The 13,294-nt window shown below is 45.9% G+C and overlaps 1 protein-coding gene across 5 annotated transcripts in view; it reads left to right on the top strand.

The window, feature by feature from the left end:
- TRAPPC9 (trafficking protein particle complex 9) overlaps window positions 1-13,294 on the top strand; it is a 713,063-nt gene that overhangs the window by 84,170 nt on the left and 615,599 nt on the right. For all 5 annotated transcript variants that reach the window (XM_017962346.3, XM_017962349.3, XM_017962347.3 and 2 more), the window contains one exon: window positions 7,786-7,929. In XM_017962346.3, coding sequence (XP_017817835.2) covers window positions 7,786-7,929 — 144 coding nt within the window. The remainder of the gene's footprint in view (window positions 1-7,785; window positions 7,930-13,294) is intronic.

The following is a 13,294-nucleotide window of genomic DNA, read 5'->3' as shown; positions in this document are numbered from 1 at the left end:
CAGCCCTTGTTTCATGATTGGCACCTTTAGATGGACCACGAGGATGTGTGAATTGAGGCTGATGACCCACTTACCTCCTGCCCCTGCAGACGCACAGACTTCCCCACTGTCAACACCCCATACCAGGGTGGTACATTTGTTGCAATTGATGAACCTATGTTGACACATCATTGTCACCCAAAGTTCATAGTTTACGTTAGGGTTCACTCTTGGTGGTGTACATTCTGTGGGTTTTGACAAATGTGTAGTGACGAATACCCACCATTACGATATCATACAGAGAAGTTTCCCTGCCCTGAAAATCCTTCGTGCTCTGTCTTCTCATCCATCCCTCCCTGTTACCTTCTGGCAACCACTGACCCTTTTACTGTCTCCATGGTTTTGCCTTTCCCAGAATGTCATATAGTTGGAATCATACAATATGTAGCCTTTTCAAATTGGCTTCTTTCTCTTAGTAATATACATTTAAGTTTCCTTCATGTCTTTTCTCAGCTTGATAGCTCATTTCTTTCTAGTGCTGAATAATATTCTACTATCAGAATATGTCACAGTTATTTATACATTCATCTAATGAATCTTGGTTGACAACTTGGTTGCTTGCAAGTTTTGGCAATTGTAAAGCAGCCATAAACATTCGTGTGCAAGTTTTTGTGTGGACATAAGTTTTCAGCTCATTTGGGTAAATATCAAGGAGCATGGTTCCTGGATGATATGGTAAAAATATGTTTACTTTTGTAAGAACCCGCCAAACTGTCTTCCACAGTGGCTGAACCATTTTGCATCCCCTTCAGCAATGAATGAGAGTTCCTGTTGCTCCACATCCTTGCCAGCATTTGGGGTTGTCAGTGTTAGATTTTCGCCATTCTTATAGGTGTGTAGTGGTATCTTGGTGCTTTACTTTGCAATTTCCTGATGACATGTGATATTCAGCATTTTTCTTATGCTTATTTGCCATCTGGATACCTTCTTTGGTGAGATGTCTTTTCAAATCTTTTGCCTCCTTTTTAATTGGGTTGTTTGTTTCCTTGCTGTTGACTTTAAGAGTTTTTTGTATGATTTGGATGACAGTCCTTTATCAGTTGTGTCTTTTGCAAATATTTTTTCCCAGTCTGTGTCTTGTTTTCTCATTCTCTTGGTATGTCTTTTGCAGAGCAGAAGTTTTAAATTTTGTGCAGTCTGGCTTATCAATTCTTTCTTTGATAGGTTATACCTTGGGTGTTATATCCAAAGAGTCATTAGTATACCTAAGGTCACCAAGATTTTCTCTCGTGTTAACTTCCGGGAAGTTTGTATTTTCTCGTTCTGCATTTGGGTTTATGATCCGCTTTGAGTTAATTTTTGTGAAGAGTGTAAGGTCTGTGTCTAGAGTTATTTTTTTTGCTTGTGGATGTCCAGTTATTTCAGCACCATTTATTGAAAAGACTGTCTTTGCTCCATTGATTGTCTTTGCTGCTTTGGAAAAAGACCAGTTGACTATACTTGAGGTTCTATTTCTGGGCTATCTCTTCTGCTCCATTGACCTATTTGTCTGTTCTTTCACCAGTACCACACTATCTTGAGTACTATGGCTTTATAGTAAGCCTCGAAATTAGGGATATTTTTATTTATTAAAAAAATTTTATAATAGAATGATTTATATTTCTTTAAATCATTCTATTATAAAGACACATGCACGCATACATTCATTGCAGGACTATTTACAATAGCAAAGACATGGTATCAACCTAAATGCCCATCAGTGATAGCCTGGGTAAAGAAAATGTGCTAATGTACACCATGGAATACTATGCAGCCATAAAAACAATGAGGTCATGTTCTTTGCAGGGACATGGATGGAACTGGAGGCCATTATTCATACCAAACTAATGCAGGAACAGAAAACCGAATACCACATGTTCTCACTTATAAGTGGGAGCTAAATGATGAGAACACATGGACACGTAGAGGGCAATAGCATACACTGGTGCCTTTTGGAGGGTGGAGGGTAGAAGGAGGGAAAGGATCAGGACAAATAACTAATGGATACTAGGCTTAATACCTGGGTCACAAACTAATCTGTACAATAAACCCCTAGGACACAAGTTTACCAGTGTAACAAACCTTCACTTGTACCCCTGAACTTAAAAGTTGAAATAAACTGTCCTTATTAGATGTTACATAAAATTGATTGTTCGGAAAAGGTGATTGTTCACATTTTCTTCGCTGTTTCTTGGTATTTTAGGTGACATACCTGGAGCAGCTGCTGTGCTGGGCAGGGTTGCCGTGCAGTTGTGGCCTGTGTGGGGTGCTGGGCCGTGCTTGCCAGCCATCTGCGGCTCACAGCTGGGGGTGCACGCAGACGAAGGGGTGCTGTTGCCTCCCACAGGGACTTTCTGGGCATGCCTTGCTAAGCCTGGTGCCTGCAGGCTGCGTTTGCCTATGGGGCGTCTCTTTCTAATCCACGCCAAGGCTAGCCGTGGCCTCGTGGTAAACGGTTTCACATGCGTAACCTCGTTTCTTACAGCCTGGTGAGTGGAGACCGCACGTTCCACGTGCCATGTGAGGGCCCAGGGCAGGCAGGGTGCAGTGTTACTCCTGAGGTCGCACAGCTGGTGAGAGCGCAGGATGCCATTACTGACCAGCTGTGGGACGCTGGCCGTGTCCCTGAGTCCTGTGTGCCCACTTTCTCATCCGTAAGCGAGGCACTGGTTTACACTAGTTTACCGGTGGAGGTTGTAAGGATTGAATTGGTCAGTCCTTGGGAGGTGCTTCGCACGGTGCTCAGCAAATGTTAGTGGCTGTTAGTCGAATGAGATCTTTGGTCAGGTCTAGTGTGCTTCCCGTAGCATCCCCTGAGGCCAGCGTGAACGGGGTTTGCAAGGCCCGTCCCTCCCCGGCTCCCCCAGAAGAAGTGTGTGTTGCTAGGGCAGGCCCTCCCTGGCCTTTGGTTGTGGATGAGGGCCAGGGAGGGGCCTGCCCTAGCAACACAGTTAATTTTGGACAAAATAACTGGACAAGCCCTAAAACTTGTAGGATTTACATTTTAAAAGGCTAAGAGTGGCCAGGTGTGGTGGCTCATGCCTGTAATCCCAGCACTTTGGGAGGTTGAGATGGGTGGATCACTTGAGGTCAGGAGTTCGAGACTAGCCTGGCCAACACAATGAAACCCTGTCTGTACTAAAAAAATACAAATTAGCCAGGTGTAGTGGCTCATGCCTGTAATCCTGGCTACTCAGGAGGCTGAGGCAGGAGAATCGCTTGAACCTGGGAGGTGGAGGGGTTGCAGTGAGCCGAGAATGTACCACTGCACTTGAGCCGGGGTGACAGAGCGAGACTCCATCTCAAAAAAAAAAAAAAAAAAAAAAATGCTAAGAGTTACTGGTGGAGGAGGAGAGATTAGATCCCAGAGTCTCAGCAGGGGAGAGTTGGGTGTCTAAGCTCATTTAGGCTGGATTCTGGAGAAATTTGATTGGGAAGGAGTAGTGTTTAGGAAGAAGAAAGAGTTTTTAAAGCAATCACACTACTGCTTTGTAGAGTGATGAGAAAGTGTGTTTTCATAGATTTCGATGTGCACTTGTGAATGGAATCCCCATTTGCTGTGCTTTTGAGAGACTTCAGGCAAGATTTAAATTGCTTTTCAGTTCCTTTTTTTTTTTTTTTTGCATCCTTTGAATATAACTCCAGACTGGCTTCAGGGTAAAAGCAAGCCTCCTGAGCTCTATGCAAGTCGTCTTAGGAGTCGCCTTCATTCTCCTTTTTTCTTGTCCTGGGGCCAGTTATCTATAACATTTCAGACTGCATCAGTCTGAGCTCTTCTGATGCCTCTTGCCTCCTTCGGGATGCTCTTCCCTATTCTTCCTGCCTCACTCCCAGGCATCCTCAGGTCACAGCTGGATGCCATTTTTTCAGAGAGGTCCTCAGTGGTCCTTTCAGTCTTAAGTGGAACTGTTTTATTTTTCTCTTTCATCGAACGCTGTTATTTTTCTCTTTTCATTGAATTCTCTTGTTCTTCGTTATAACACTTCTCATGATTTGTAAGTACATCTGAAAAACGTCTGGGGCTGGGAGCAGTGGCTGACGCCTGTAATCCCAGCACTTTGGGAGGCTGAGGCAGGCGGGTCACCCGAGGTCAGGAGTTCAAGACAAGTCTGGCTAATATGGTGAAACCCCGTCTCTACTAGCTGGGCATGGTGGTACACGCCTGTAATCCCAGCTACTCGGGAGGCTGAGGCAGGAGAATTACTTGAACCCGGGAGGCAGAAGTTGTGGTGAACCGAGATCGTGGCATTGCACTCCAGCCTGGGCAACGAGAGTGAAGCTCCGTCTCAAAAAAAAAAACAAACATCTGTGTCAGGAGGAGACATTTGCCATTAGTTTGTGAAAGAGGCTAGAGAAAGAAGGTGACTGGCTGAGATTAAATAATGTAAAAATGATAAATGTCAGCTGACTGTGTGTTTAACAAAACACAAAAGTCACTTTAAACCCCATCTCCACTGTGGCTCTGGACTGCTTTAAATAGCTCCCAGAGAATTTAATGGAAATCTACTAACACCCTGTATCTGTGAATAAAAGGCAAATTGTCTGTATTCTCAGGTCCTAAAATGTATTCTGTCTTTTTCTTGAAATGAACATTTGCACTAACTGGTTATAGACAGTCGAGGTAGGAACACTGATGCGTGCTGTGTGTATTTGCTGGCTTAAGGGGCCGCTTGGTATCATTTAAATCTTATTTGTGCTGCTGTATATGAAGATTTTTGATCATGCCTTTTGCTCAAGCCTTTTCCTGGACAAGGGATTAAATTTTGCCCAGGAACTCTTATGAAAGAAAGAGACTGCTAAGGCAGATGGATTTGCTAAAAGGCAATAGTTCATATATATAATAAACCTCCAAATTGGTGAACTTTTTGATTACAAGAGTATTGAAAATTTTATCACTGGGTCATATGCTGCAAATGTGTTTTCAGAAAAATAATTCACATTTTATAGGGAGAGCACTTTGAGCCACGTAGAAATTATGGCTTGTACACTATTTACTGTTAAGAACATTTATACTCGGTCTTACTCATAATCGCCCGTGGTAGGAACTGGATCATTATCTATTTTTAAAAGAATCAGCAAAGTGATATTTGCCCAATTCCTATGTGAGAAAACCTTCTAGATATGGTAGTGTTGAGATTAGTTAAATTGGGTCTTTCTGAATTCATGGCTAGGTTAGTCATGACATTGATTTCAGCTTCATAATCTTTAAAAAAATCTCTTCTTCATTTTGGCATTTGGTCTTGGCTTCTTTTGACAATATGGAATATTGCAGGGACTCGTCTTTCTCTCCTTTCCTGCAGTTGTATGAGAAGTACTACCATTTTATATTCCAAAAGATGTCACAAAGATAAACTACAGAGATATGAAGTAGTGTTTTTCTTTATTTTTATTTTTTTAAGTGTGTGTAGGGTCAGCTCCAACGATTTCAATGAGAAGTTATGAAGAAATACTTTAAATATATACAAATTAGAGAGGATAGAATAGAATAATGAGTCCATTGCCCAGATTAAATCATTATCAAGATTTGACCACACTGGCTTTATTTTTACTTTATTTATTTTTTGTTGAAGCATTTTATAGCAGATCCCAGAAACCACATTACGGTTCTCCTTCATAGCTGTATGCATGTCCACAACATGAGAGGGTTTCCTTTCATCAGCTTTGCATCTTGATCTACATGCATGTTAAGTACCAACTGTGTTATCAGGCACCCTGCCAGGCATTAAGGACACTCGAATGGATAAGACCAAACCTGTCTCCCAAGGAAATTAAGGATCGATGAGAGAAACAAAAACATGAGATTACAGATGCCTTATGGTACCTGCCAGATAACTCCTATGAGCTGAACTTTGTGCAAAATACAGTGGAAATATAGAAGAGGGACTGGTCGGCTGTGCAGGGCAGGGTGCTGAGAGAAGAGGTCAGGAAGGGCTGTGAGTGGCGGAACTCTTGGAGCAGCGTCTTCAAATATCAGTGGGCAAACAGAGAAAGGTTAGGATAGAAGGAAGGGCCCCTGCTATTTGCGTTGGGGAGCGAGCATCCCTTCTTATTCTGCTTGCTCACCAGTCAGCATCAGCCGAGCGCCCAATCTCATGCCAGGCCCTGTCCTGGGCATGCAATAGTAAGTAACACACAGTCTTCAGGTACAGGAAGTCATACCTGAATGGGGGGATTTTGACACACAGGCAGGTAATTTTAATAAATAACCTCAACAGGGATCTGAGAAAATGGAGGACTCATTCTTAGTGAAACAGTGGAACAGGATGGATCATTAATCATGTCACAGCTAGAGTCAAAGGTTGGCCTGTGTGTTAACCACATTATATTCATTGAATAATAATATTAATAGCAACTAGCATTTATTGAGAACGTATGATAAATACACTGCTGAAGTGCTTTAAATGGGTTATTGCACTTAAACCTCACAACGTTGACTTGTACTATGACTACTGACTCCGCTTTACAGTTTGGTGTGGCCCCCTTCTCATCGAGGGTTCACCCCAGAGGTCACCTCCTTGCCCACCTACCCTGGCTGACGCAGCACCACTCAGCCCCATCAGCCCTCACAATTACTGTTTGTGTTTGTCCCAGCATCCACCAGCACGCTGTTTCCCAGGGCTGAGGCCTAACTCTTCCCACAAGAGTGTCAATGCCATGAGAGCAGGCCCTTCATCTCCCTGCTCGTTCTCCTGAACCTGCCCTGCACAGTATTGTGTTCTCAGTAAATACTTGTTAACCAACTGTCGTGAGCTATTATGGACTTTCAGTGCATGGCAGTTTTGTCGGAGTTTGAATGAGCCTTTATGTGTTTTCTCATGGTCTAAGTTTTGGATCAGCTGGAGCAGTGATTAGCCAGTCTGTGTGATTGGTTATTAGAACTATTGGCGGGCTGTGTGTGTTAACACAGGTTGGCTGGGAGCAGTGGCTCATACCTGTAATCCTAGCACTTTGGGAGGCCAAGGTGGGAGGATCGCTCTAGGCCAGGAGTTCAAGACCAGCCTGGGCAACATGGGGAGACCCTGTCTCTACAGGAAAAAAAAACACAAAAAAACATAACATAAAATTAGTTGGGCATTGTGGTGTATACCTGTAGTCCCAGCTCCTCAGGGGGCTGAAATGGGAGGATTGGATTGCTTGAACCCAGGAGGTCCAGACTGTAGTAAGCTATGATTGCACCACCACACTCCAGCCTGGATGACAGAGAAAGACCCCATCTCTTAAAAAAAGAGATACTTTTCGACTGTCTGTGCATCCAAATTTCTCCATCTTTAATTCAAAGATGCTAAACTATTTTGGAGTGAGCAGCTGTAGAATTTAACTTTTTTTCTAATTTAGCTATCTACTTTTCTTCATTTTTCTCATATTTTAGAGAAATATTTTTGATTTAATGTTCTTGGTTGTTGGTAATGAAGGCCCTTCAAATATGAGTATTTTCTTGAAAAAAAAGTATGTCTCTAACTCAGATATATGAAAACCAACTTTTGTTCTAAGTTTATTATTTCAAAACAGGTAATTTTTGAAATCAAATCCTGTCTTTGCAGAAGAGAGAAGCTATAATGTAATACCTGTTTTTGCTGTATGAAACCCACGCCAACTTTAAAGTCCTTTTCCAGGGTCATTAAAAACAGAGGAAATATTTTTTGTTGCTCTTTGAGTTTGATGGTTGAGGCATTTGTCTTCAAATTGCCAAGTTTTACAACTTAGATTAACTGTATTTCCTGCACCCTCTCCAAGCACTTTTGTGATGTTTTGTAACTTCCATCACAGGCACGCACAGAGGCTGGGCTGCGGTCCAGATGCGTTTGCTCCATGAACTGGTCTACGCCTCCCGAAGGATGGGGAACCCAGCCCTCTCTGTCAGACACCTGTCCTTCCTGCTACAGACCATGCTGGACTTCTTGTCGGATCAGGGTGAGTGAGCTCAAACCATGATTTTTTTTTTCAAGGGACTGTGAATGGGAGCACTTTAGATGCTGGTTCATGTAAACCCTGGGCTTGGGTTTCAGTGGGTGGAAGACACTGGCCAGCTCCTCGTCGGTGAGAAGGTCCCTGCCCCATGCCTTGGCTCCCTCCTTCCATACTCACTTCTCTGGGACCCCTGTGCCACCTCCTCCCACCTTGACGCCATCCCCTCCTGCTCCTTGGCCGGCCAGCACACTCCACGGCTTTTCTCTCCGCCTCTCGGGCTTCTTCTCAGCCTCCTGTGTTGCCTCCCATTTCCTTAGCCTGCCTTTTATAAAATATAAATGTCAAAGCGTAACATTTACATAGAGGAGTACACGACTCGTAGGAATGTGTCTCAGTGATCTCAGTGAATTCTCACCAAGTGGCCACCGCTGTAATCAACACCCGGATCAGAGACGGGCATGAGCAGAACCCAGGGGTCCCTTGTGCCCCTTCGAGTCACTGGGTGACTCCATCTTCCCTTCCAGAACCAAAGATGAGGTTTGCGTGTGTTTGCTCTTATGGGGCCATGCGGTGTCTCTGCCCCTGTTTCAAGGTTGCCTTTCTCCCAGGCTCCTTTCTTGGCCTTCATCTTCTCTTCTTATGCTGCTCCTGGGTGCTATCTGCTTTTTGATAGCAGGAAACATGACCTGTTTCCCTACGCACTTGTGGCTCAGCTGCCCCAAACCTGCCTTCCTGCCTGTACCCCTGACCCTGGCCCAGTGTGTGGTGCCGGCTAGGTTCTCAGGGAAGTGCTGTCTGCTGTGGAGACTGATGTGTGCAGAGCGTATTGGGAGGTACTCATGGGATCAGCCCCGTGGAAGGAAAGAGACGGAGGCGAGACTGGACAGTGGGAGAAGCTGGGCTTCAGCGCTATATCGACACAGGCCTCAGCCGCACGGGGAGCTCTGCACTGCCGTGCCCTGCAGACGTGTCCCATGTTGTTCTGAGGGGCCGGGCCTTTCTCCTCTCTCACTGACCAGCAGTTGGATGCAGGCTACCCTGGGTGATGTGGTTCTCTTCAGCAAGGAGACAAGGCTTCTGCTGACCCAGCAGGGCCTGTGCAGCTGGGAAGCTGTTGGAGAGATCTCTGGCGATGGGAGGGCCGGGACTTCCTGTCCCCGTGCCAGGCCCTGGGTGCTCACCACTCCCAGGAAAGGGTAGGGTCTCAAAGGGCTCTCTCCTGTCGAGGACACCTTCTGGGAAGGCAGCACTCTCCCCTGGGGAACGGGCTCTCCTCCCTGCAGGCCGTCTGGTTGGCCCATTACTGCCCCCTGCAGTGCTGCTCCATCACTGCTGCTGTCCAGGCAGGGACTCCACTCCCTCACTCTCATGTCCTGGCACCTCACAAATTTCGTACTTCTCTGTTTTTCACATTTCTGAAAGTAGGACATCTTTCTCTCCAGCCCTCCACCCACTGCTTTCCCCTGGCTATTCGCTGTCTGTCTTCGAGTAGGCTCTGGCTCCAGGGTAATGTGGGGTGTGCATCTCTGAGGGTAGTTGTGAGGTTTAAATGCACTAATTCTGGCCGGGCATGGTGGCTCACTCCTATAATCTGAGCACTTCGGGAGGCCCAGGTGGGCGGATCACCTGAGGTCAGGAGTTCAAGACCAGCCTGGCCAACATGGTGAAACCCCGTGTTTACTAAAAATACAAAAATTAGCCAGGGGTGGTGGCGGGCCCCTGTAATTCCAGCTACTCAGGAGGCTGATGCAGGAGAATCACTTGAACCCAGGAGGCGGAGCTTGCAGTGAGCCAATGTTACGCCATTGTACTCCAGCCTGGGCAACAAGAGTGAAACTCTGTCCCTTCCACCCCCGCCCAAGAAAAAAGAAACCCAGTATACACTAAGCAGCCCTCATAGAGCCCCTCTTCTCGCTGCACCTGTTGAAATGCTAGCATTCTTTAAAGGAAACATTGATTTCTCTGTAGTGATTTCCACGGCCATCTCTATGAGAAAGGAATTCTCCTTTTGTGAACTCCTGTGGTTCTTTGTTGCCAAGGTTCTGAAGGCACACACTGCTTATTGTGGCCATTTGCATCCTCGTGTGGAGTAGCTGTTGTTTGCTATTGAGGACTTCTGGTGACCCAGGTGAATCTCTGCTCTGACCGGGGCCCCTGCGACAGGCATGCAGCTTCTTTTCTGCGTGTATTGGGTCGCTGTTGCTTTTGGGGCTGCATTTGAACTGTGCTTTTCTTGGTTGTACCTGCAGAGTGAGCAGGTGGCCAGCAGGGCCACCGTGGAAGCTGGCTGCATGGCCCATTTGCATTGTGGCGTTTCGGTGACGGGAGGGAGCAGCAGGCCAAGGCAGAGCTCCCAGAGCCACCTGTGTCTCCTGCTGGGGAGGCTGTGGCTCCGTGGTGGCTTGGGCAGTGGTCTGGTGTTACCTGCTGTAGTGAATTTTTGCTCTCTCCAGCCCCTGGGAGTGCTGCCCACCTCCCCCGCTCTGCTGGGATTTCTTGAGCCTCTCCGCGATCCAGCAAGTCTAAGGAGGCAGAGCCTGGACTCTGTTTGTGCAGGGGCTTAGAATCTCGGGTGCCATTCCTGACCCATGGCACATCCATCTGCCCCTGTAGCCAGGACTTTGTTCTCTCCTGGTGGCAGTGTCCCCACACACCTCACCTCAGCAAGCACAGTTCCCATGGCTGGTGAGTTGTGACATGGCCCTGAGCCCTTCGCCTGAGCCGTCAGTGTCACTCCTTTGCCTGCTGCGTCTGCTGCATCTTGAACTTCTTCAGCACACACCTTCCTTCCCACAGTAGGGCTGGTGCACCTCCCCTGTCCCCACACCCTGTGCCTTCACCACGTGACTCCTCTTGGGCCTGGCCTCCTCTTGAAAGCCTTCACAAGTCTTTAGCTAGACCAGGAACTCTGGGCCTCTGCTGTCTTCCTTCCTGCACTTACCACAGTTACAATTCGGTCATCAGTTGCGTATTTAGTTGGTCCATGCTTGTCTCCCTCCGTGGGAGAAGACCTCATTCTGCCTGCTCTCTACCTGGAGCTGGACCTGGCAAAGACTAGATGCCAAGCGCATGGCTGCCGAGGTGTGAGTGATGTTGTCACAACCCTTGCCTTCATCATGATTGCTTATGGGAAAGTTGATTCTGACTTGGGTCCTTAGGCATTTTTCAAAAGCACATTCTTGGCCAGACATGGTGGCTCACTCCTGTAATCCCAGCACTTTGGGAGGGTGAGATGAGCGGATCACCTGAGGTCAGGAGTTCGAGACCAACCTGGCCAACATGGTGAAATCCCATCTCTACTAAAAATACAAAAATTAGCCGGGCGAGGTGGCGCATGCCTGTAATCCCAGCTACTTGGGAGGCTGAGGCAGGAGGATCACTTGAACCCGGGAGGTGGAGATTGCAGTGAGCTGAGATCACACCACTGCACCCCAGCCTGGGTGACAGAGTGAGACTCCATCTCAAAATTAAAAAATAAAATAAAATGCACGTTCTTTTTACAATGAACACACTGTATGTGTATGTATACGTATGCTGTATTGTGTTTTTCTGTTGGAGTTTGTATTTCTCAAGGGCATGGGCCATATCTTCCCCTTTGGGTGCCCTGTGGTTTCCATGGACATGGTGAGATGACTGAGCGTGTATGCAGGACCAATAATTGGAGTGACCCATTCCACTCTTCTGTGTCAGGCTGATGAACCCGACTGTCTCCACTCCAGACATGTGAGGCCTTGTCTTGTTTTGATGACAGCACTGAGAAGCAGACTGTGTTTCCCAGCCCCACGTGCTCGGAGGTTGATGTTTGCACGCGTGTCCATGAGATGGCCGCCGGGAAGAGCAGAGTGGATGAGCACATAGGGCTCTCTGTTAATTGCTCTGTTGCTGTGTTTCTTTTTTTGTTAATAGCAGTCATGCATTGTTGATGAGCATCCTTGTGCCTGGGAGTGGTGGTGGGTGTGTGCCTGCCTATCTCCCCTGCCCTTCCTGTCCAGAACGCAGAGTCAGCATCTTTCTCTGGGTGGCAAAGAAAACCTCTACAGGAAAATACAGCGAGGGTTCTCGGTGATGCTTTAACCTCTGCCTTCCCCTCCTTTTTATCTTATCCTGTTTATATTATTAAGCTTTGTTCACTTCTAAGCCTATCATGTGATAGTTGTACCTTTTCCTCATGTGATCTTTCAAAAAGGGTGATGTGTATGCTATATTTTTGAGTAATTAGACATTTTGTAACAGGTCACATTGGAGGCTCTTTTAATATATGTGTGTAAAATAAGTAAATGTGAATTCTTATTGAAACAGCATGTTTAACCGTGGCCTGTGGTCTTCACCAGCCCTAAGTGAGGACGGAGGCTTTGAGTTGGATGTGGCTCGTCCATTAGACTCCTTGTCTCCCTCATGTGGTCACGACTGGCCATTGCTTTTATGGCCAGAGCCCTTAGTTAATTCCCCGTCATGCTGTGATCTCTCTTCGGTGTATCTTCTCCACACTAGTATCCTGAAGACAGTTTCTTTTTCTTTCTTTTTCTCTTTTTAAGATCTACCAGAAATACTGGAGGAGAATATATGTTTAAAATCTGAGTTTGAATTAGTCATGGTAGGAAGTTTTCTCCATGGTATTTGTAGAGTGAGTTAGGAGAGATTCGTCATCTCAGTTTGGATGACTGACAAAGCTGCAACCAGACTCAGCTAGATTTCAAATCAGGCGGTTTATGGGAAAAGAGAGGAGGAGCTATGATCATGAGGTACTTCTAAGATCCGTTGTTTTTGGTGGATTGTTAATTCCCGGTGAGAAAACAGAGAATGAAATCAGTATGCTTCCATATGGGCTATGTTTCCATTAGATATAAATTGCGTTTGATTTTTGATGAAAAGTCAGCATAACCCTCCAGAGGTGTCAGGTGCCCCTTGTCCTGGAAAGAGGACGCACACTGTGATTGATGGGGTCCTGGCTGTATGTTTTTAGGTGACAGGGAAATTTGTTTACCCATGAAATGTGGATAGTGTCTTATGGTTATTTAAAGTCATATTAATTAGTGATTTAAAGACACTTAGTTTGAAAGGAGAAGAACTTAGGATGCTTGATACTGTTGAACAAATAACAGTCTCTTGAAAGGCCTTTATATAATGGTATTTGGCTAATTGGAGTCGTCTGAGAAAAGGACAAAAGTCAGGAGGTCTGAAAGGTTCTTTCCACTCACCTCAGCCTCTAATTACTGTAACCGCCGATCAATAATGACATCCTCCCTAGCCTCCATTTTCTCGTTTGGACAGCTGGGCTGTGCGGCGCTATGTGGCAGTTTGTTATTTTTAATGATAGATACTATAATTTATTAGATGGTATTTTTTTTCTGAAGAGCTCATGGTGCTA

The sequence above is a fragment of the Papio anubis genome, chromosome 8 (assembly GCF_008728515.1).
Source record: "Papio anubis isolate 15944 chromosome 8, Panubis1.0, whole genome shotgun sequence".
Taxonomy (NCBI): domain Eukaryota; kingdom Metazoa; phylum Chordata; class Mammalia; order Primates; family Cercopithecidae; genus Papio; species Papio anubis.
Note: the sequence above shows the minus strand (reverse complement) of the source record. Positions and strands in the feature narration are given on the sequence as shown.